Source organism: Zootoca vivipara, chromosome 2 (genome assembly GCF_963506605.1).
Source record: "Zootoca vivipara chromosome 2, rZooViv1.1, whole genome shotgun sequence".
Classification (NCBI taxonomy): Eukaryota; Metazoa; Chordata; class Lepidosauria; order Squamata; family Lacertidae; genus Zootoca; species Zootoca vivipara.
In genome coordinates this window covers 66,039,375-66,064,716 of record NC_083277.1, presented here as the reverse complement: position 1 = coordinate 66,064,716, position 25,342 = coordinate 66,039,375, and the positions used below count along the sequence as shown (strand labels likewise).

The following is a 25,342-nucleotide window of genomic DNA, read 5'->3' as shown; positions in this document are numbered from 1 at the left end:
CCACGTATTAGATTTACTCCTAAATAAGTGTGTGTAGAAAGCTACCTTTAACATCAAATTTGCTATTCATTTACAATGTGACCTACTACCCAGAGGATGCCCTCTTTAGGGAAGACGTGTAGAACATAATTAAATTTTATAAAGAAACATTGCAGAATTCTATTGCTGAACATAATGGTTGTAATGATGGTGATATGACCTAATTTCCAAGCACATCCTGAAAGATCTCTAACTTCAATTCCTAGGTAATCTTTTATTATTGGAGTCATTTTATTATTGGAGTCATCTCACCTTTAAAAATGAAAAATTATGAAGGGAACTTACATAAGTAAAACACTAAAGCAAGTTCATCATAAAAACTACGTACAAGAAAAGGCAGAAATATCACTCATGGTAAGCCTTGGAAAATAATTTTTTAAAATTCAATTTATCGATCTCTCCAGGAAGGGAGCCACCACTAAAAAGGCACCTTTAAGCTCTCCTCACCTGAACATTTTCTTCTGTGACCTCTATCTCAGCCGTGTAGATGTAATCAATCAGCTTACTTAAGGTTAGTCCATCAACATCTTTGATCTCAATCTTCTTTGCTTTGCTTTCAGTCATATCTCCTGAAATTCAATTTTAAAAATAATTCCCCCAAAATGTGGTTTCTGTTTCTATTTCCACACACACTCACCCTTAGGTTCAACTGAGCACATGGAGAAATTTCTACCTATCCCTCTTAACAAAAACAAAAACACTTTTAGCACATTCTAAACCGTGATCCCATTTCTAGATGTCTAAGAAATACTCCCAAGTCTATGATTCCCACTTTCAAAATTACTTTTAAAAATCTGTTTGGCAAGTTAAGGCATCACTGCTGCACAGCTTTGAGAACAGATAGCTACAGTTCATATAACTGAAAAGCCAATTTTCTTTTCTTTTTTTAACAATATGTTTTAAAGCAGCTGACTCTGTTTGATACTCTTCCATGGAGAAAGACAGAAATATTCTTTGTTCCCTTTTCTACATTCTTAAAAGGAACAGGCTACTAGCGTTATACTCACTCAATAGGATTGCTCTTCCTTTGAAGAAAACCTGTCTACAAAAGAAAGGAATTGGTAACTTGCATGTATCTTAAGATCCCATGCATTCATTTTGCAGTAGTACGTTCCATTGGAAAGTACTTCCATGTCTGTATTCCGTGACATAGCCTTCAAATGGGAGGTCTGTATAAGGGACAGGCCAGAATATCTTGTGTCCACTGCAAGTTGTACCAAATGTATGTACTTTTGAATGGCTTTTCTCTTTGTTATGTGTGAGAAACAATAGAAGTTATTATGAGGGAAGTTGCAAATTCAAATAATAGCTTTCTATTACAAATTCTACTAGCATGATATTGTCAAACTTCACAGTTCTACTCCTGTCTTAACCAAGTGGTAAGGATTCCCTACATTTGCTGACATGGTCAGATGGTCACCTGCACTAGTGATCCAGGGCAATTGACATTTGAGTAGGGAAGGCACTCCTCCAACCTGCAGTGTTCCATGGCTGAAGTCATCTTCTGAGGTAGTGATGGGGACCCTGAGGCCCTCCAGATGTTGTTGCACTACAATTTCCATCACTCACCACTAGCCATGCTGGCTGGGGTTGATGGGAGTTGAAGTTCAACAAGCTCTGGAGGCCCAAAGGTTTGCCATGTCTGTTTTAAGAAATACCATCCCCTGCACTTTTTCATGTTGCAAAATTCCAAGTGTTATTTTTTTTAAAAAAAGATTGAAATAAAACTGCATTTTAAATATCATTATAATTTTCTTTGCTGAGAAATCATACTGTACCTCTGAAGCCACATTAGTTTATAATATTGGGTAATTTATTGTTTCAAGTTAATAGGGTCATCAGGTGTAATAGAGGACAGGGCTCCAGTACCTTTAAAAGTCATAGAGAAGATGGAATTTCAGCAAGTTTTGCCTGATGTGCAAACTACACCTGCTGTTTCCCTTTTCTGCACAATTACTAAAGGTGCAGGAGCCCAGTTCTCTTTTTCACCTGGCCGGGGGGGGGGGGGGCTTTTCCATTCATTTTGCAGTGGTTAGTGCATCCATGTGAGAGGAACCATGGGGAGGGGGTAAACTATACACATAACATTTGGAAACCAATGCAAACACCATTTCAGTGTGAAAACTTTTTAAGACAGTAAGAAAAGACAAAATAATCTACTTCCATAGATGAATTAGGGATAACATATTGCAGCAATATATGGACAGATGGGTATAATGAACACCTTCTATTCTTACAAACAGGGCAGACAACATGGTGCCTTGCAGGTGTTGTGGGTTCCAAATCCCATCAGCCCAGCCAGCAAAGCCAGTGGTCAGGCATGATGAGAGCTGCAGTCGAACAGCATCAGGAGTTCAGCATCGAACTAGCACTATGTTACTAGTTAGTAATGAGAATTGAAATAACAGCAACCATGGAAAAGTTCAAAAACAGTCACAGTTGTGTGTCTTGCTGAGGCACTTATATATTTAAGAAATGGGCAAACATTCCCATGTGGTGACTACATTCAACTTGAATAGCCTTAAGAACTGGAAAGCTGACTTTACAAAAATTAAAAGTGAAAAAAGAGGTGCAGGAAATGCTGAGCAGCTAAGGCAGTTGTGGTCTGGCCCAATATCACTGGCCTGGTTTGCACACACAGTGTTAAGCCGTACTATTTTAAACTATTTTTAAACTATGGTATTTTTTATTATTTTTATTATTATTATTATTATTATTATTATTATTATTATTATTTCATCACCATCATTAAGTATTTATTAAATTTGTAAACCACCCTTCATCTGAAGATCACAGGGAGTTCAAAACATAAAAATACAACATGATAACACAAAATATGTAATCAGACAAAAGCAATAACCACCACCCCTCCCACAAACACATTTAAAAGGCCATGGAATGTTAACCAGCCAAACGCCTGGTTGAAGAGGAATCTTTTCACCTGGCACCTAAAGGAGGAACCAGCCAGACTCCCTGGAGGGAGCATTCCACAAATGGGGAGCCACTGCGGAAAAGGCCTGCTCTTGTTTTGCCACCCTCCAGACCTCTCATGGAGGAGGCACACAAAGAAGGATCTCACATGATTATCACAGCGTCTGGATTGATTTATGTGGGGTGAGGCGGTCCTTGAAGTATTGCTTCTTTGGGTGATATCTACCACGGCATTTTTGGCTCCAGAAATTACTTAACTTACCTTTTTGAAATTTTTTTAAAAAAATTCTGGGATGAAATATATAAAGAATTTTAAAAGATAGTTAAATATTCGTTTAGAAAAGAGCCAGAAATATTCCTTTGGGGCAAGCTAAATGAAGAAATTAAAGTAAGAGACAGATGTGTATTGATGCACGCAACAGTAGCCGACAGACTCTTAATCGCAAAAAATTGGAAAAGCAAAAAAGTTCCGAGTAAAGGAGATTGGCTAATCAAATTAACAAATTATCAAAAGTTAGCAGTTAAAGTGGGAATATTGAAAGGGTTAAGTGAAGAGAAAGCAGGGAAGGATTGGTAATTATTCAAATTATATTTAAAGAAACAGGTAGAGAAAGCGAATCTTGTAGCAGAGGTATGAAGGGCACAAAAAGTAAAAAAGCAGGAAAAAAAGGAAAACAGAATAAAGTATGCAATACATCAAGGAAACATAAATCAGTATATAGGAGAGGCTGGAAGTCACAAGTGGTGGAGGGGGTGTGAGGGCAGTGGGATGAAGCTTTTTAGTGTTGTTTAATCTCAGGATGTTTCTGTTATATTGTTATTCTTGTTTATTATTATTTACTATTATTATATATATGATTTAAAGTTATGTTATCTTTATGCATATATGATTTGGATTCAATTTTATTTCATATTTGTTTGTTTCTTTTTGTTTGAGATTTTTGTTATTTGAATGTTTTTATGTTTGAGATTTTGTTACGTTGAAATTTTTGTTAAGTTGTGTTGGTTATGTTCATGTCTTTTTTTTCTTATTTCCATGTATGTTTTTAAAAAGTGAATAAAGTTTTTTGTTTTGTTTTTTAAGTAATTTCTGTAGAAAATTAAATTTTAAAGGATAAAGACCTGGCTCAGAAGTACAATGGGAGAGGACAGACTGACTGGGTTGTGTTTGATGAGCGTCCATCGGAAATTCTTCAAGGAAAATCAGGACTGGATTGAAATGAAAGTTTTGAACAAGTTTTCTTCAAACCCAAGAAAAATGATATTAATATAAGACATGTAACTAGAATAAAAAATTAAAAAATTATCAAGCAAATAATTGTAATAACTACCGTAATAAAGCACTGCTATAATTATATATAATTTTCTTAAAATTTTGGTTTCATTCGCTTTTTCTGTGCTGGAATTTCACAACCTGAACGACCATGGCTCCCCCCCCCCCCCGTTTTGATCCTGGGTACGCCCCTGATTGCGGTCCTGAGCCATTTGAGGCTTTATAGGTCAAAACCAACACTTTGAATTGGGCCAAGAAACAAACTGTCAGACAGTGTAGTCCAGCCAGGATTGGTGTAATATGCAAGCCAACTCAATATATACAGTGTGATTGCTTAATTGTGAAATATATACAGTCCCAGATGTAGATAGATGTTTGGGGCTGTAACGGAAGCTGCAATTGGTCCTCTTACTAAGAGGAAAAATTTGCAATCTCTTATCATTTGCACAAGCTGCCGCCCCATCCATGGAGGGAGCAGCTTGAGGGTGGGCGTTTGAGCTCATACAGCATTTATTTTTGCTGGCGCTTCTTTATAAGTGCTATAGAAAGAGAGAGAGATGATGTCAGGCAAGGCTCTTTTGAGCTATTTGTGTATTTCATGTATTCGTACAATAGCTGAGTACCTCTAACTTTAGACCAGTTGTGCTTGAAAGCTTGAGACTAGGTTTTATTAAATTGTTGTATAACTTCCCCTCTTTTGTCATTTTATGCAGTTGAAGGTCAGGGGTCAGCAACTAAATCAGCACTAAACTGGCCTGTGGGCCAAACACTGAATTGAGGAGGTCACAGTTTTCCTCACTCTCATTCACTGGTGGAAGAAGTATGGTAATTGGAAAGGAATTGTTAGGGTGGCAGGCACTGCCCTGTGGAACTGACTACCAGTAGAGGTTCAGCAGCAACCATTCCTCCTTGCCTTTAGATGTCTTTTGTTTAGACAGGCCTTTACAACATGAATTTCTTTTATTTTAACCCATTAGTATTTATTTATGCCTTTTCATGGATACTTATGCTGATTTTGTTTTTATATGCAGTATTCCTCTTTGCTATTTTTGTTATGGAATGAATTCATAAATAAATGAACCCATAATAAAGCTGTCTCATACATGGTCTGAAAATTTGCCCATCTGGCCCACTGCAGTCTTCTCTGACTATCAGTGGCTCTTCAGGGTCTCAGGCAGGGAGGAAGCCCTTTTCCTTCACCTGATTAATTTAACTGGAGATGCCAGGGATTGAACCTTCTGGCTACAAAGGGATTGAACCTTCTGGCTACATGCACTACCAGAATCTCTCCTCTGTTCCTGCCATCTTAGGCCAAGGAGGACTGTGAAGAGACTGCTGTTACAAGTTCATACTGGCTTCCCTAGTGAGTATTAAAAGAGAGAAGGGATGAAATAGAGGCAATCACATGTGTCACTGCTTGGCAACCACATAAGCATCTTTTAACTTAGTTTATTGTTAATCAAGAAGCAGAAACGGATAATGGCGTGGTAGCATGGCAACCACATGACTTTCCCCTCCCCTGTCCTGCTGTTTTGAATTAAGGTTACAACAGAAGTGGTTGCCACTGGTGCACCTTAATTTAAAGTGACCCAGTGATGATTAGGATTAGGTCCCAACCTCTTCCATCTTCACTCTGGGGCCAGAAGGCGTCTGTCCTTAAAGAGCCAGATCCACCAATTGCTCACTAATTTAGGTCCTTACCTACATTTCACCTTTGCAGGAGTCAACCTGAACAAGTAGTATCAGCACATATATTAAAATTCACTTTAAACTAGCACCTTGCTACGTCTAACGGCCAATTCTCACAAGACAAGCGTCTTTACATGGAAGTGTCCTGATTTTTTAAAAAAAGCCAAACCCCACATGGACCCTCACATGAGATGAGTACACAGATGTCTGTCTATTTTGCCACTTGCCAAACAAGGAGGAAAGTAACTATGGTTTGCAACTGCAATAGTTATTGTGAAAGCAGAAAATCCATACCTTACCTCAAAAGCAAGCTATCAGATGTAAAATATATTAATGATGCTATATACTTCCACAATTAATTACCAAACAATTTTCTGTAAAACAGTCATTCAAAAATCTGTGTTATTCCCCATGCAGTGTCTTTTGTTCTCTTGTAGCAAAATCCCTAAGGACTAGTTCACATGTTAAAGCTGTGACATAGAGAGGGTGAGACAAAGGAAAGAAAGGGAGGCATAGTAAATGTGGTGGTGGTGTTTTTGCAGGAATCAGTGGCAGCACACAGGCTGAATCCCCACAAAATATCCCTCAAATCTCAGCCTCAGGCTCACCTACAAACTTGAGCCCTGGCCCATGGCAGCGTTAACCATAGCTGCCAAGTTTTCCCTTTTCTCGCAAGGAAGCCTATTCAGCATAAGGGAATTTCCCTTTAAAAAGGGAGAACTTGACAGCTATGGCGTTAACATGAAAATAGTCTCCATTATAGAGCTTACTCTGATCTTTGACATGCCTCACCAGTACAATCAAGTCTGGGATGAATGCTCCTAATGCTGGATACATGATCAGGAAACACACACAAATTGCTGTTCACATAGTAAAGTTTAAACCTCATGTTTCCTTCCCCCCCCATACATGTTTCATTTCCCCCCTTGAAAAACAGTCACAGGCCTATACTCAAACTCTAATGGATACCAAATAGAACTAATCTGCATCTTAGAATCTGCACCCTACACTAGCACCCAACACATAACTTGACTCCAAATATATTATAATCATCAAATAACAGTTATTTGCTCAAAGGCCCAAAGATACCTGTAAACATTGCACAGAAATACGGACTGCAGGCTGCCAGGACAATACGATGGGCTTCGATCTCAACATCTTCTGCAACAATCACCACATCACAGAGAAGCTGTTTGCTGTGAAGACACCAAAAAATCATGGTTTCAGAACATGCTTCCAAACTGCGCTTTCTATATGCAGACTTGAAATGGTCTAGTTTCCTTCAATGACTCTTCTGCTATACAGCACTATTAAGAGGGATGTTGCTGTAGCCTCTATAGTCAGCCTTCTGGAATATTCAGTTCATTTTTAATTAACAAACATGACAATTTAGCTAGATTTCAAGGTTACAGTCTTGCAAATCTTATTTCAATATGTGGGTGAAGTCAAGATGCAAGTGTTCAAACATACAAAGAACAGTCCTGTTAAAAAAAACCTCATCCGTTTTGATGAACACTGAGCTGAATATATTTATATCTACAGCTTATGCAAAAGGTTTTTCCCCCTCTGTAATTATGTGTAGGTGTCTTAAGACCAGTCATCCATTATTGGCTGTCGAGTAATTTTTAAATAAATGGGAATAGCATGAAGAAACATCTTTTGGGGGGGGCGCCTTTGTCTTTTATTCAAAGCAGTTGGTAACACAGCAGTAGCCTCATCAGTCTTGCATTGAGTCTCCTCCCTCTTCAAGCCCTTCCAGAAAAATAGCCCCCAAAGAGAACATACACTTACCTCAAACCTCCTGCATTGTCCTCAAAACAGAGGCTAGACCACACACGAATGGCCACCCCCACCAGATGATTCCCAACACTGCCATGCCTGCTACCAATAGGCCTGCTAGGTGGAAGGGACCATTTGTGATGGCTGCCAAGAAGCAGATGTTGGCAACTTATTTCCCTCCCAGCCTTTCTAGTTTATGTTCCCTGTACAAGGGGTTTGCAAAGGGACTGAGTGGGCAACAGCGCCAAAGGCCACTGTAGCTCAAACTGTGCATTATCTGCTTAGGGATGCCACACACAAAAAGGACTTGCCACTGGGATATCCCAGGTGGAGAGGCAGCAGATACAGAGAATGAATAGTAAGAGCAGGCAACGCAATAGAAAGGGGTAAGGAAACTCTCCTCCCTCCCATGCCCCATACACCCCCCACTGATACCCTAAAATAGTACCCTAGCCACATAGCGCACACTAGCCTCCAGCCACTGGGGTTCTTGCAGCACACAAGTCTAGCATACTACACAACACCTAGGGAAAGGAGGGGACTCCACAGGTTAAGCCAAGGAGGCTTTCCACTACCAAGGTCACCATGTCTGGACAAGGGCCACCTGTTCTCAGTAGATCCTCTGTGACAGTGAAGGCTCAAAGCACAGCTGCTATCACTGACACTAGCCAGTCCAGGAACTCCAAGCAAAATGGGAAGGTGGCAGCACCTGTTATTGACATAATACCTACCCACTATATACTTTACAGTGCGGGGAGGAGAGGAATGCAAGGGACTCTGCCTGAAATATTATAAACTAAGGGACCCGATGCATTCGTGGCCGCTTGACCTCCTACAGGAATGGCCACTAGCTGACCCAGCAGAGATACGTATGGAGTAAAGTGCAGCTTCCCCCCCACACACACACTCCCCTGTCCCCAGCCATCATTAAGTTCTCACTGGTCCAGACTTGCCATGTGCGTAATATTGCCATGGAAATCAGTCTTTGCTAAAAAACAACAGATTTAAGGCATTCAAGCAAATGCCACAATTTAGTTCTACTACAGCTCAGCAGCAGCAGGGAGCCAAAAGCATAAATCGGTAATAAGCACACAAGGAAAGAGACAACAGAGGCTTAAGGGCAGCTGTAGTCTTACATGTTCAAAAGGGCATCATGCGCAAAAGAAGCCATTAGTTTCCACAAAGAGCAGCACTGTCATTCGCTCCCCCATTATCCCCCGCTGCACTCAAGTTACAAAAGGAATAACCTAATATTATATCACTCCAAGTACATATTCCACATAACTTAGGCAGCCAAGTGCTCAGGCACATAAGCAACTTTACTCCAGTCCCCTCCTGTTCTGTGACAGCAGACTAGAAGTAGAAGCTATCAGCCCCAAGATAACTGGGGGGGCTTAGGACTCTTAACATAATGCTGAGGCCCCTTTTGACATTACAGACATGATGAGAGGAGCTGCTGTTCCATGTGTTCATCTGATAGCATTGCCATAACACTTAAAAGCACACCACCATTTGGATTATTATCAAGGAATTTTTGCTCAGTAATGTGATGGCAAGCCTTTATGCGTTATAGCATCTGCAGCAATTCTACAGCTACCTCTGAAGAGTGCTATATTCCTGTCATGGTCAGAGTGTGTTGCAATTCAAGTACATTCGACCTCTGAAGTCAAATGGAATCTGTTCTAGAAGTCCATTCGACTTCCAAAATGTTTGGAATCCAAGGTGCAGCTTCCAATTGGCTGAAGGAAGCTCCTGCAGCCAATCAGAAGCCATCAGACATTCGGGTTCCAAAGAATGTTCGCAAACCAGAACACTCACTTCTGGGTTTGCAGCGTTCAGGAACCAAAATGTTCAACTTACAAGACGTTCGACTTCCAAGGTACGACTGTAATGCCAGCAGTATACTATAACTGCAGCTCTCTGTGTCCTGGGAGTGCTTTCTACCAACTTAGTCTGAAATCCTATACTTACTTACCAGAGAGTAAGCCCCACTGAACTCAGTGGAACCTACTTCTGAGTAGGCATGTATGAAAGAGTCTGAAATACAGAGCAGGCAGCATGGTGTAGGGGGTGCCGGAAGGCAGGAATGTAGACCTGCCTCAATTATCAGAGGCAGGCCCAACTCATGAGTGCCATAAAGTCTCATTACCTGTGCCCAGTGATGTGAGCTTCCAGGGATGTTTCACCTATCTATGCAAAGTAGAACAATTTGCATTGGAACATTTTCTGATGCCCTTGAGAGTAATCCAATTTATCATGTTTATCTTACTTGTATTTAGTAAACAAAGCTTTAAAAAATCCCGTGCATACTTTTTGTCCCAATACCCCCTCAAGTATTTGACATGAAATATGAGGGGGAGGGGGTTAAAGAACCCTTAAGCAATAGAGGAAAATTTTAATGGAAGAATTATAAAAATGTGAAGATAGCAATGGGATAGATAATTAGCTGATAAATAATTATTTTAATTAATTTTAATTGTCAACATTCTTGTGTTCAAATACAGCTTGAGGGTTTCCCCACAGGGATCTGGTTGGCCACTGTGAGAACAGGATGCTCAACTATAGATAAGCCACTGGCCTGATCCAGCAGGCCCTTAATGTTCTTATGAGGTTTTGCATCAAGTGACTGATCTGAACAATGGAAGAACTTTCCACACTAGTATAAAAGTACCATCCTTGTGTGAGAACTACCCATGTGATCTGTGAGACCGACATGACACAGAACTTTGTATTTTGAGACACAACCCTGCTTCAAAGCAATGCTTGAACTAAACCTCGTTTTTACAAAGTAAATATGTAGCTTAGATGCCTCCTATTCAAACTAACAAGCGGCAAGTGCATGACAATGCAAACTGAGCACAAGAAGTACCTCCTTAGTTCATTCATGACTTTGAATGCCTTTCCCATGTGACAAGGGTTGATGGTCACTGTTCGCTGGTCTTTATCTTCATCTTCCTCAAGTGGTTGGGGGGATCTCTTGATGCTAAAGAAAGGGGGGAAAGGAAGTTGATTTTTTTAATTCTCAAGAAATAAGGGAAAATATGACCCAATAACAATTCATGCAAAACTACTGTCATGCTCATTGACTGTGGTATCAGTTTCATGGTTTTATCTGGCATTGGCAGCTGTCTCCACTATGTTCTGAAGTGTAACTAGAGCACCCTTTTAAGATCTCAACTATGCTGTACATGCCTTCTACACAACTATGTGAAATATGTGCTAGAGAGGCATGCATGTTTTCCCCCTGAAATGATACAAATGTTTGTGAATCCTAGACTTGGGCATTTCACATTTCAAGTAAGACATATGCATATTTACCCACTTCTGAAAAAAATTAAGAAAGGCAGGCAGAAAATGATCATTTCAAAAATACAACAGTCAGATTACAGTGGTTTTATCATTGATCTCTTATCTACTGAACACAAAAAAACCACAGCCCAATACTTTTTATTAAACCTAGAATAGGCAAGTGTATAAACTATTCTGCACATTACAAGGAAGCAGGAATAGTTGTGAGTCACACATCCTTTTTCCATGCATCCAAGCACTGTGCAAAGGGGAACTTGCACATTTTCTCTGCAGGAGACACTTATACATCCTCTATAGTTAACATGCAAAACAACCCAATTAATCCTTCTGTCCAAGACTGAAGGTCAGTTCATATTACCTTAAAAGGAATGAATGTAGGTGTACAGAATGAGTTTTCTTCACTACATGTCCAGTTCCTAATGTTTCAATAGATGCACATCTATTATGTGGGCACAAACAACTGTCAATGTGCAATGGAAATCAGGACTTAGTTAAGCAATGAAACAAAATGCACAGCACCTCACAACATGTCATAAAAATTAGTCCATGTGTCCTTTTCCCCAACATTTCTGTGTAATTTCATGGTCTTATGAACTGGACCTTACATAAAAGACCCAAAACCCTTGTTTAATTTAAAATGCATTAAGTTAATCAGAGTTAATGTATTTCCTTAATTTAAAAAAGCCAGGTTATAGATCTAAAGGCAATGGAAACAAACAAAAAAGCTTGCCAAACCAGTTTCTCCCCTAAACAAAAAGACAAAACAAAACAAAACAAATTCCCTAACAGCACTGCCAATACAGCTGTATGCAAATACTTCAGCAAAGGGCCGGAACCATTTCCTAAAGAGAGAAGCCCAATTTAAACATAACTCTGGGCAAGACAGAATTCAGCCATGGGGTGTTCCATACAACCAGCTACACATTTAAACTAGGCCATCGGCCCCTGCACATGCAGGCCATGGACCTCTGGTGTGGTAGCAGTGTATGCACAAGGAAAGACAACACAGTTCACAAAACGTGCTGGTGAACAGAAAACTGGAGTAATGTTTGCCTTACACCCCCATCATAAAGGTTAAATCAGGGGTCGGCAAGGTTTACCGACCATGGGCCAGATCACTCCCACGGAGATCGCCCGTGGGCCGGACTGGCGCAGTGCAACACTGGAAATCGCATCTGCACATGTCCGCAGCACCGGAAATCTCTTCTGTGCATGCCTAGGCGCCGGAAATTGCACCTGCGCAGAAGCGATTTTTGGTGTCAATGCGCAGACGTGATTTCCGGCGCCACTTGGCGAGTCCCCGCACTGCACTGCGCTGGTTTAGCACAGCACGGGGGGGGGGGACTCACTGTGCGAGTGGCTTGGTTTGGGGGCAGCTCGTGGGTCGGTAAAATGGTCTTCGTGGGCCGCACATTGCCGACCCCTGGGTTAATCGAGCTCGAGATTCCTTTGAAAACATTTTGTAGAATCCTTCTTGCTGTCCCAGATATATTTCTGCAAATCTTACTGTAGCTGTTTTTATCATCACCAGTATACAGTATATTAATTGTTAGCAAAAAAAAAAAAAAAGGCCCATGAAATACCAGGAAAGAGGCTGAGGTGAAAGGAATGTTCCAGCATCTTGCCTCATCCCTTTCTAGTACTGTATACTCTATCCCTTTCAGCCACCTCTTCATTCTAGCTCTCCTATCCTCCTCCTCTTCATTCTCTCTCTCTCTCTCTCACACACACACACACATACACACACACAGAAAGACACACACACAGAGAGGAATATTCCTGTGACACTCTCCTCCATCCACCCATTTAAACAAGCCTCTGGTTCTTTCCCACAATGCAGTACTTTAGTCTTCTGTATAGGAAGGAATGACAGTTACCTACTTATGTGGGGGGGGGGGGTAGTCGATGTATTGCTGGGCCAGTTATTATAGCAGAGGCTAAACCCTTCCTTAGCCCCTCATGTTCTGAAGCATTAAGAATCCATATTGCTCCTAACTGCACAGCTGTCTTCCTCAGTAATTCTAAAGGAGGCCTGAGGCCTGTGTCCTTACTTGGGATCTCCAGTATAGCCCATGACAGTTAACAGACTTCACACCATCAGGTGGGGAAAGAGAGCTTTACCTTTCAGTGACTGCTACCACACACCTCAACACCAGTTTCTTCCCCACTTCCATTTAAATTAGCTGCACAGCAGTCAACGCATATGGTACATATGGAATATGCCAGGATAGCATAGGCCACCAAGGCAAAATTGATGTGAATTGCAGAGGCAGCAATTCCCTTTCCTCCTGGGAAAACAAACATGGGTGATGGGAATGTTCAGGATGTCGGATTGAAGCGGCTGTTGTAGGAAGCAGTGCTGTGCAATAAATCGCCATACCGTTGAATATTGAAATAAAAAGGTCGTTACCCCAGTGAGAGAGGGGGAGAAGGAAGTTGAAGGGGGGCAGAAAGAGAAGGAGATTGGAAATAAAGTGTTCGAAATACAGCAGAGGGGGGAAAGGGTTCAGCGAAATTTAGATTGGGACAGAGCAGGAGTGGGGTGAGGGAGAACTGTATTAATCTTTATTGACTGATAAAAAATGGTCTGAACTCGGAATGTATTAAGAAGCTGGCTGAACTCTCTGGAGACACCGATTCCAAGGAAAGGGGGGTAGATTTAGCTTTATGGGTAGGAATAAAAAGGGGGTAAAAGAATTTGCTAGTTAAGTTTGAACATTTTGGGGTAAAAGGGTAGAGAATATTGGGTAAAAAAGGCAATGTGAAGTGTAAAGGGTTAACAGTTAAGAAGAAGTTAAATCTAGAAGAAAGAATGTGTGTTTAGAATTGGAAACTGCAATAACTAGTGAATTACTGAGAACTCAAGAAGGGGGAACGAGAAAGTCCGATAGGTTTAGATTTGAAGTTGAAAAGTATGATTATATTTCTTTTACTATTAATATGGGTTCTTTTACTTTATACTTTTTTATATGTGAAGAATATTGAAGAACAAGATTTGATGACATTGTTTTATATATTTTTTGTATTTTCTTTTTTTCTATGTAAAATCCAATAAAAATTATTTTTTTATAAAAAAAAGAATATTGAAATAACACCGTAGTAAGTGATAAGGCAATATACCAGTGAACAAAAGGTGAAGACGTAACAGCCTTGCTCTCTCCCTCCTAGATAAGAAATGATGATAAACTCTCACACCTCTCCATCAAAGCAATTAAGTTACTTGAGGAGGGGAAGTAGCAAGGTCAATGTGGGGGGGGGGGTGGCACAGAGAGAGATCACTGCCTAAAAAGTACCCCAAAGTAAAGACAACACTCAGAGGGCTACATTCAGTCCTAGGGCTGAGGGGTCATGTAATAAAATGTTGTCCTGTGAGCAAACGGACTTCCACCAGCTCAACAGGATTTCCACTCCTGCACCAGAGGGTTGGGCAAACCCGTGGAACAGATTTGGGGCTGCCGGGGTGGAGGAAGTCCTTGTGCTAATTGGACAACTTTGCTAGACTCAAGTCATGGAACCCCACTCCTATTCTACAGAAAGAAAAGCTTCCCACCCCTGTTTATATGGTGGGAACAAGGACTGCAGGTGGTTGCTCAGGTGCTTGGAGAAATGAGAGGTAACTGGAAGACAACGAGCATAGTGGCACAAATGTTGGGGTAACACACTGGAGCTGAATGGCCAGTCGGAACCAGGGTGGTCGTGGCAACAATATTATTGGGGTGGACCCAATGCATCTTCTCAAAGAAGCGTTGGACCCCCTGACCCCATATGAGTTTGACATGCCTGGAGTAAAGCAGGATAGAAGGTTGGGAGATTGATGGCAACTGGCTAACAACTGCTTCTTCACTCTGCTCTCTCTTTCCACAGTCACAATGTTTTGACAACTTCAGAACTTACGTTCAGTTTCTGGCTCCACATTTCAGCCTCCACCACCAACCTGATTATTCCACAGCACTTTCATGGATGCAAGTGTGTCCACTTTGAAATCACATTTGGAGTTCCATTAAAACCAACAAACAAAACATTTCTCCATGACCCAAGCTCCCTAGCAGCACTGCCGGCATATTTAAAATCAACAATTTGGATATTAACATTCTGTGCTCTGTTTATATGCCTCTGGTGTCTAATAAGCCTGGTTGTTTTAAAGACTTGCCTCTTCACAAACAGCAAACCCTTCAGCTTTCATCCTAAAGAGATACAACAGAATTACACCTGATAAGTGTAACTGGGAAGTAGGAAAATCAGAGAAAGCAGAGGTGGAATGGGCTGCCTCCTTTATAAGCTGGCGCTTTCAGTTTACAGCAGGCATCCCCAAACTGCGGCCCTCCAGATGTTTTGGCCTACAACTCCCATGATCCCTAGCTAACAGGACCAGTGGTCAGGGATGATGGGAATTGTAGTCCAAAACATCTGGAGGGCCGAAGTTTGGGGATGCCTGGTTTACAGGAACATTTAATTAATTTCCCTTGGCATGCTAGCAGTTCTTCCACAATATACTACTTTTGCACCCTAGCGTGCTACCTTACTTTCAGCACAAGGCTCTTCCTCCCCCACCCCCACCCCCGGCTGCCCGCCCAAGAGGAAACATTTATACTCACCAAACAGACCCCTTTTTTGCCTCCAATCCCTACAAAGCCCACAGATATGTGCAGCTCTTCCTGCTTAATTTACATGCCAGCCAGCACATTGTGAAAGCTCAATTCTACTGTTTGCCTGACAATTCACCCTTTCACACCAGTGTTTGAGGACAGTGATGTAAAAGCCTTTTCAAACAGAACAACACTCACTTTGGTGTTAGCAACTTTTTTTTCTGCAGAGTTCCCAACCACACATGCAACCTATATGTGCATAGTAAAGTGCAGACAATGAGTGTAGATGGGGCTAAGGAACAGGCCTTGCCACTGCATGGCCACTCCCAACCGCACCTTACCTACATGCATGTGCAGGCATATGAACAGTATTGTTGATGATGCTATTATAAATAGTAATGAATATGGTGTTTGTCATGCTGATCACTTGATATTGATGGTACTGCTAATTTAAATGTGGAGGGGCAAGGGGGGTGTTGAGGCATTAGAAAGTTGAACTGTTTTTACCCACTAAACAGAAAGCCTGAAGATGATCTAGTAACCTGTGAATTGACACGTAAAGTATTGGGTGGCGCATTTACTTCTAGTTCTGCAAACAATAAATAGCACCCAGGGAACCTGCCCCATTGGAGCACCTGCTGTTAAATACACCAAAGTCTCTCCAGGGACTTATTTCTAAAGTTTACAAAATCAGATGTAACCATAATGTCCTTAGAAGAGCTGAGTATAGTGGTGCAACCTCCGTTGCAGATGGAATCCGTTCCGGAGGTCTGACCAAATCCTGAGAGACCGCTTCTGCACATGCGTGCACAGCAAAAACCCGGAAATATACTTCCGGGTTTGCCGCTTACATATCCTGACATTTACGTAACCAGAGGGCTACGTAAGCAGAGGTACGACTGTATTATATGGGAATATTACCTAGAACACAATGAATTTTGGCTGCACAACCTTTATTAGGTGGTTACGAGGATTTAAATAACAATTTGCAATAAATATAAAGATGTCCTGGTGGCAGTGAGGTGCTGGAGATTTCTGGGAGGATTGTCATTAGAAACTTAGTATGAATTGGTTTGGACACTTGCTTTTGCTGAAAAGCCGATGTGTCAAATGAAAGCAGCCAAAAGACTAATGGACTGAGAGTCATTCTGCGGTACACAGTACAGCTTCATTAAGCATCCTTCAGATGCAAAAAAGGCATTGGAGGGACCTGCTTGAATGATCAAGAAAACATACCACTGTCACTGCCTAACCTTATTACCCAGTCACATGCAGCTGATTTTTGTGGTGCTAGTTTTGTTAAACATACAAGATACTCATTTTTAAACCTTTTTCTTACAAGGTTTTAAATAAAAGTTACAACCAACAAAAAAAGTGCTATTGCTGAAATATTTCAGTTGTTGATCACATTAGTTTTTCTTGCTCCTATACTTATAGTGAGTGATTCAACAATCATATGAATTTATGCTCATTTGTCACACACCTGGCAGCACACAGGGAGAGCAAGTACTTTCCTACACATTTTAACATGAGTAGCATTGCTCCATACAACTATGAAGAATTGGTTTTGAACAATGTTCCAGAAAGGAGATCACTGGTGTTGTTGATGGCTATACAATTTTCATCAGGACTGTCAAGTTAATACTATGGTCCTCACCATTTAATTCTTTTTGCATATTCCCACTGAAGGAACTGCAAGTGGACTGTGCTACTGGGAAGACCATTGGGATTTGTCTTTGATCACTAGAATAGGGTTGAAACAGAAATATAGTCACTGAAACAACAGAGAAGGCAGCACTTGGGGAAGAATACTTGCAAATAGCCATGAATATAGGGTATGGGAGGGTAGAGAGAAAGAATCACTTCAAGCAAAAATTAAATCTAAACAGCTTTTTGTTAAACAGCACTATTTAGATGCAATACTGCCATAAGACTTAGGCCACACTTTTAAGCATTTTATGCAACACTTTTTATGCATTCACTAGTTCTGACTGCATATTGGCCAGAAAGGGAATCTCACTGCTTGGGGTACGTGATCAGCTTTCCAAAATTTCAAAGTCACTTTCAGCATCGAGAAGCAGAGATAGCTTGAGCAGCTTTCTGGCAAAGTCAACTGATACTCTGCACCAACGCACAATCATAACAGTGAATGCATGTCAGTGAGAAGGGAAAGACATGTAGAGGAACCCAACACTTTCCATGGATAACAGATGCCGTGAGACAGCACACATGCCATCTACCAGGCTATCCCCATAGGGAGGCAGTCACTGGTGAAGGTACTCCCATCTATCAGCATGGAGCTGGAGTCAAGAGCAACATGGAGTCGTAGAAACCACATGGGATTAGTCTTCCACAGTCTTGGAATTGCTTCCATGAATGCATTAACTATGGATACAAGACAGCCTGTTTTGGCAACTGCTCCCATCAAAAATATGAACTGCAATGCACATCTACATGCCCAAGTAAATAGTTTCTTGCAAGGTATCTATCATTAGTGGTGGTGTTCAGCAAGCAATATGAGAGTCCCTACAGCAGCATTTCCGCAGCCTGATGCTATTAAATTGTTGTGGATGACAACTCCCGCTGTCAGAGATGATGGAAGTTGTAGTCCAAAACATCTGGAGAAGGCTTCCCAATAGGGTTTCATACTGATCTAAAGACAGAAGTTAAAAGTGATTAAGGATATCCCTGCTATCCTCACTCCTCCTTCCTCTAATTATTCCACTGTCAAAATTCAGTTTGCAAACTTCTTAGGGCTTGAAATAGAGAACCCCTTGCCTTGAGCTCACCAGGTGACCTTAGGGAAGCCCCCCCCCCATCTCTCTCTCTCTCTCTCTCTCTCTCTCTCTCTCTCTCTCTCTCTCTCTCCATCTCCACCACCAGCAATTTGGGGATAATACTACTTTCCTACCTTACAGGGGAATTTAAAGCTTACAAGACAGTGGATGTGCAACATTCTGATTACTCAAGAGGGATTCGATGTTTGAGCAGTATTACACACTTTGGTTATAATTAGCATTTCTAATATCATCAATCATCGTCACCATCATTGTCATTCCTACATCCAGGCAACTGAACTCAGCTCCAATAATTTCAGCAAAGTAGCAATGCTTGGAGCTCTGGGGTTTCCAATACTTTTTTGCATCCCGGTTACTACAGGAAAGGAAATGAATGCATCCCTTCCAGTCATCCCACTTCCTTTCCTGCCTCTAATGCCATTCTCACAAGTTGAAGCCAGAAAGAAAGTCTGACATGCAATCCATCCCCCATACCCCAATGTATATTTTTCTTTAAGTCAGTGCCCCTAAGTTAAGTGGAACTTCATCCCCAATAACTGTTTGTTCAAATGTTTGTTCTCTGTGTTCTGGGAACAGGCTGGGGGTTTTGTTAGTGCTGCCCAACAATCACCTGAGCTGTCCAAGGTTGCACAGAACTTGGTGCTCAGGATCGTATTTTTATATGCATAGCTGTATTGTATTATAACTTCTTATGCAAACCAAGCAGATACATATTTCTATGAAGACTGCTGAACAACTACCTTTAATAATATATCCACAGCTACCCCAGCTATGGCCCCATGAAACAGCTCCTGGCTCTACTGTGACAGCTGCCTGCAACTTAAGTCTATTAAATATGGTCGTCTCTCATTCTGAAACCCCTTCTCACAAATTTCTCCCATCACGAACAAATGGGGAAAGTCCTCAGATTCCAAACTCATAGCAACTCCAGTGGGAGGTCAAAGCTCTCAAAGAATCTAGGAGCAAGTGTGTACATCAAGATGGCCAGTGCACAGGGAATGAGGCTGAGCTACTGATAGTGTACAGTAAGTCCACAGTCGAAAGCCCCCTTCTCTCCCTCTCTCTGCAATTATTGGAGAGATGTATAGATATACCATAAATATGTGTTGACACCAAGGATAAGAGACCAGTGGACTGTGGGTAGAATAAAACGTTTTGCCGATACTGTACAGTTTTGCAATAGGCACTGGATGGATCTCACCACAATCAAACCATTAGCACATGCCAGGAAAATGAGTTCTGAAGGAGAGAGAGAGAGACTGTCTTGCAAGCCTGACAATGTTCATTTATTCCTCCCCAAACACTGGATATCAAACAGAGCAAAGTGCTTCCTCGTGATACATTCCCACATTGACATGGGATTTATTTAGAATATTTAGATACCACTCAGTAACAAAACATTATACTTTGGGGGGGGGTGCGGGTTACAGTAAAGAAATATAGGTGAATACAGTCGTACCTTGTATCCCGAATGCCTTGGTACTCGGACGTTTTGGCTCCCAAATGCCACAAACCCAGAAGTGACTTTTCTGGTTTTCGAACGTTCTTTGGAACCTGAATGTCTGACAGGGCTTCCGATTGGCTGCAGGAGCTTCCTGCAGCCAATCAGAAGCCGTGCTTTGGTTTCCGAATGTTTTGGAAGTCAAACAGACTTCCGGAAAGGATTTCGTTTGACTTCCAAGGTATGACTGTACTGAAACCACAAGACTGAGCTTATTCACACGGGTCTTCCAAATAACGCACACAGACACTCCATGACGCTGAAGGACAACAGTGAATGGAAAATGTCTACATGACCATAGAAATACATGTGGGTGCAGTTATTTGGACATATACTGCAGCTCAATGAAAATACACCATAAGGAAAAAGCTCTGACACAGCTCTGGGCATATGAAAGTGGGATGTCCCACTGATTTCAATGAGGCATTGGATCTCAACCTTTAGAAAGAAGTACAGTATGTGAAGCAGCATTCCATCACAAACCGATAGCAGCAAAAAGTTAAGTTATACTATGGGAAGGAACTGCATCTCATGTTTCTACTGCTTCCATATGCAGCAGAGCCTCAACTTTTTTCCCCTTTTCTGAAGGCATCCAGTTCACAATGTGCAAAGGAAGTGCTCTGCACATCCTGTTTTTCCAAGAAAGCAAAACTAAGTATTCTTTCCATAATTGTTTCACGCAGTTCAAATCCCGTCACAATGCAGGAAAAACACATTTCTATTTTGTAAAGTGGAAAACACTGCTACACCCTCTCACCGTGTTCCAAGTATTATGCTTTATTATCTTAGTTAAGCATCACGGATATTGTAAATGAACAATACAAGACAAGGCTCTTCTATTATGTGTACTGTACCTATTATTGTTTGCCTTTTCATGTGCTATGTTACAGGTCACTGGTGTTACTGGTTTTGTCTCTGCTTTAGAATGAGACATAGGCATTATCTCCACAATGGATCTGTAAATGTTCTACAACATGTTGGTTTAAGTGTCTAAAATACTGCCAGACTGGTTAAGATTTAAAAGATCGGAAATAAGCAACCAAAAGCAAGGAAAACGTGCTCAGTATCGTTTTGGCAGTTACTACCAAACTGTAAGCGCTGGTTCACTTTGCATGTCTTTCCTTATATAATTAACTGTAACTTACATTTCTTTATGGAGAGGAAGTCTATCATGTGACCAGAATCACATCATAACATCAATTACTGTGTTGATCAACCACAGTGATGGTACGATCACATGACGTCCTGCATATCAGGGAGCCACAGGTGGATCACACACAGCCATTATCTAGAATGCATGCACGTGCCAAAAGTCCTCCCCCCACAACCTCACACCCCAAAATAAGTCAAATCAGCAACTGTGACAACAAAACTGCAGCAAGCAATAGTTACTAACATGCCACAGCAGGAGACCAGATTGTGTGAATCAACCCTGTGTTACTTTACTAAAAATTCTAATGTTTCCATAGCAACTGTTTGGGCTCCCACAAGCACACTTCCTGTACTTTTATTTTTTTTTTTTAGTTTTATTAAATCCAAACAAGTTAGCCTTTCACCTACGTAATTGCTGTGCCAAGGAACGAAGCCGGGCATGTATTTGCGGATTAGAAAGTGAATTCCAGAACAGCTGAAAAGGGGGGGGGGGATAAATTAAAAGGGAAAGCGGAGTTCATGCTGGAGCCAGCAGACCTGAATTTAATCACTGCTCCTGCATTCTTAACGTGTGGCCGGGCTACTGCCTGCTGTTCACAAGTCAGACTTCTCACTTAATTACATAGTTGTATTCTATTGTGCAAACGAAGCAGATATATATAGTACTATCAAGCAGATATGCGTTTCTATGAAGATTACCACCTTTTTAATGTGGTTATTAAACTCAAAACAGTTAAGTTAAAAGCCTGGCACGATCGAGGAGGAATGGTTGCTCTCAAAACGACGATTGCCTCCTTCAAGTAGCAAAGGCTCTTAAAACTGCACGACCACAGGGCGCCCCAGGTCAGTCGCTTGCAAAGCGATTTTCAAGTCTGAAAAACACGCCGAAAAGAAGCGGAAGGAGGGAGGCAGCGACGGAGGGAGGAAGAGAGAATTTCAAACCAGGGCCATCGGAGGCAGGAAGTAGGGAAGGGAGAGAGAATCTGGAAAAGTGATGAAGGATTCCGCGATGAATGAGTCCGAGGTGGGGAGGGGAGGGGAAGGAGAGAGCTCGCACTATGCAAACACCACACATCTCCAAAATACAAATAAGAAGACAGCCTGCCAGCGACCAGGAAGAATGACGATCCTTCGGGCCACGACAAACAAACGCACGCAAATGAACCGCGCCACGCGGAAGGTTATTGCAGCAGCTAACTTTGGGAGTGATGCTAAATGGATCCGGCAGGGCTGTCCTCCCATGGGGATCGGTCGGCCCACCGGAAAGCTCGGCGTGCCCTGCCACCCCTTCCCTACGCAAACACAAAGGCGCCTGCACTCTTCCAGTCGCGGACAAACACACACTTAATTCCCTCCCCTCCGACCCGCACAAACCTCTCGTCGTCCATTGTGCGCAGCCGGAGTGGAGCTTGAACTCTGCATGCACCCTCGTCTCCTGGCCTCGGGCAACGCCGCCGCGTCTCCCACCGTTGTCCTCCTTGATCGGGGCGCAGAGAGCTGGGCGAATCAGTCAGCGCCTGTGATTCAGCATGGCTGCAGTCGGCTCCCCTCCTTCCCTCCGCGGAGCTGCTTCCTCTCGCTCCTAAAGCAACAGCAGCAGCAGAGCTTAGCGTTGCAGCAGCAAACAGAACACTCCCTACCCAGAGCTCCCCGCTGCTGCTGCTGCTGCTGCTCTTGCTCCAGCCTCGGCAGCCCACTCCCTTCTGCCTCGCCTCCTCCCGCTCCAAGCTTGCTACTCTACTAGTCTCCTGGCAACAGCAGCTGTGGGCATAGGTGCAATTGCACCGCCCCAGATGCTGCATTTGCACAGTGCATCCTCGGGCCCTTTTTATTTTAAACACACACACACTTGGCAAATGCAGCAGAGCAAGATAAGTCACGTGATTTCCCCCTGATCTGGTAATTCATCCTGCTCCCAGAACTGACACCTTTTTTTTGTTCCCTTCTCTCTCTCTTTTTTTCTACAGGATGCATGTGCATTGCATCACTTAAAGGTAAAGGTAAAGGGACCCCTGACCATTAAGTCCAGTCGTGACCGACTCTGGGGTTGCGCACTCATCTCGCATTATTGGCCGAGGGAGCCGGCATATAGCTTCCAGGTCATGTGGCCAGCATGACAAAGCCGCTTCTGGAAAACCAGAGCAGCACATGGAAACGCCGTTTACCTTCCCGCTGTAGCGGTTCCTATTTATCTACTTGCATTTTGACATGCTTTCGAACTGCTAGGTTGGCAGGAGCTGGGACCAAGCAACGGGAGCTCACCCCGTCACAGGGATTCGAACCGCCAACCTTCTGATCAGCAAGCCCTAGGCTCAGTGGTTTAACCCACCTATCTGGATTTTGATCGCGTCCTGTTCTAAAGTCCCCCAGCACAGGGAGCCACCTACTTAACACATAGGTAAAAGGCCGGTGAAAAGAGGAAAAATTAACATCCAATGACACTAACCCTAGAATTAAAAAGTATTTCAGAGTGGGCAGGGCAAACTGATGCAAGTATTAGAATGCAAGGCAACTGCCCACCCTTACCTCATCTGAACCACTGGCTAGGCTCTCCTCTTTCAGCCACAGAAAAACATCCTGGGAAATCTAGGCTGTACTGTATTCCTAAACTAAAAAACATTCCCCATTGAACTTGGAGCATGCAGGTGACCAAGTTCCCAATGGGTTTTGACTTGCCCTTAAATACCATACAAAGCTCAAACACACTTGCTGAGTTATAACTTTTCTTGTAATCACTACAGCAGGGATCAAGCCTGCAGATTCCCATTGCAAATGTGTTCTTACCTTCACTAGCTTGCCTGTTTTCCATCTTATTGAATAGTTCTGTTTCTGTTTGTTTATTTATTTATAAATCTAATCATCATCATTATTATTGAATTTGTATACTGCCCTTCATCAGAAGATCACAGGGTGGTTCAAAACATAAAAATACAACATGATAACACAAAATACGTAATCAAATAAAAGCAATAACCACCACCCCTCCCGCAAACACATTTAAAAGGCCATGGAATGTTAACCAGCCAAATGGCTGGTTGAAGAGGAACATTTTCACCTGGCATCTAAAGAAGGAGCCAAGCAAGACTCCCTGGGGGGAGCATTCCACAAATGGGGAGCCACCGCAGAAAAGGCCTGCTCTTGTTTTGCCGCCCTCCAGACCTCTCGTGGAGGAGGCACACAAAGAAGGACCTCACAGCATCTGGATTGATTTATGTGGAGTGAGGCGGTCCTTGAAGTATTGCGGTCCTGAGCCTGGATCGGTGTAATATGCCCCCGTGACTTCAAAAAAGACCTATTCAATCAAAATCAAAAATTTCATAACCCATTATATATTAACCAAACAACTACACGGCTCTGTCTTTGCAGTAGATTATATATATTGTCACACATAAACACGCAAATGTAAGCAGCTTTCTGAAATATTTGGACAAATACCTGTCTGCTGAAAGACCAAACAGCCTGTTCTTTCATCTGTCCTATACATTTCCACTCCTACAAAAAGAAAATGGAACATGTCAGAGGAACACTGTTCATTTGCCAAGACTAACATAGAGTAGTAGTGGGTAAGAGTGAGCTTCTGAATCCTTGGTTATAACCCTTATTAACTAAGTGATCTTAACTAGGTTGCAGTTTCTCAGCCTGTTTACTATATGAAAAATGATTAATTTCCATTAGCGGTCAAGGTACGGTACATATTTTGTCAACAGAATACAGATGTATTGCTTCCCTGCAAACTTACATGTTATGAGTCCTTTCTCTTGCCCACAACAGGCTTTTTTTCCTAGGTGTGCTTTTTCTGCAGTTTGTCCACTTTATTGCTGTCCGCCTGAAACCATTCAGCAATTTAATTTTTGTCCATGTTGCATTCCAGCCATAATGTGCTACAGTGTGCAGAAATAATGTTTATTTAAGCATTTACTATTGATACTACATACTGCTTGTATCTTGGTCTAACCACCACACGTGTTAGAAACCAAGGGCAAACGGACTACAATCTTAGCATGCATTTATATAACTTGCGCATGACAAAACAGGTCATGCCCAGATACATATTGGACAAAGCATTTCAGCAAGGTATTAAAGTATCCTTTGTCTACTCCCAAACTCCCTTCAAAGCTGAACCAGTGGAAGTTGTTTTTGCTAGAATTCCCATGCACTGCCCTTCCTTATCAGCGCTGCTATAATTCTAAATGTACTTATTTTGATGCCCCCATTGAAATTTCTAGTTAATACTTTTAGGGTTAACGTTTTAAGCTGGCAAGTAACTTGGAAAGCTGTTTGAGAG

General features: G+C 42.0%; 1 protein-coding gene across 4 annotated transcripts in view; it reads right to left on the bottom strand.

Annotated features, from left to right (window-relative positions):
• Positions 1–24,531, bottom strand: part of KLHL3 (kelch like family member 3) — a 183,169-nt gene extending 158,638 nt beyond the window's left edge. For 2 of the 4 annotated variants that reach the window (XR_009557143.1, XM_035105506.2), the window contains exons 1-4: positions 22,432–22,959; positions 10,581–10,694; positions 7,022–7,128; positions 487–608 (exon numbers count right to left, since the gene is read on the bottom strand). Coding sequence is in view for 3 of the 4 variants with exons in the window: in XM_035105506.2 (XP_034961397.2) it covers positions 487–608; positions 7,022–7,128; positions 10,581–10,694; positions 22,432–22,859 (771 nt within the window). In the remaining variant the exon portion in view is untranslated. Of the gene's footprint in view, positions 1–486; positions 609–7,021; positions 7,129–10,580; positions 10,695–22,431; positions 22,960–24,492 lie in introns of those variants that run through there. The other 2 variants (XM_035105508.2, XM_035105507.2) reach the window with 2 other exon arrangements.
• Positions 24,532–25,342: the final 811 nt, after the last annotated feature.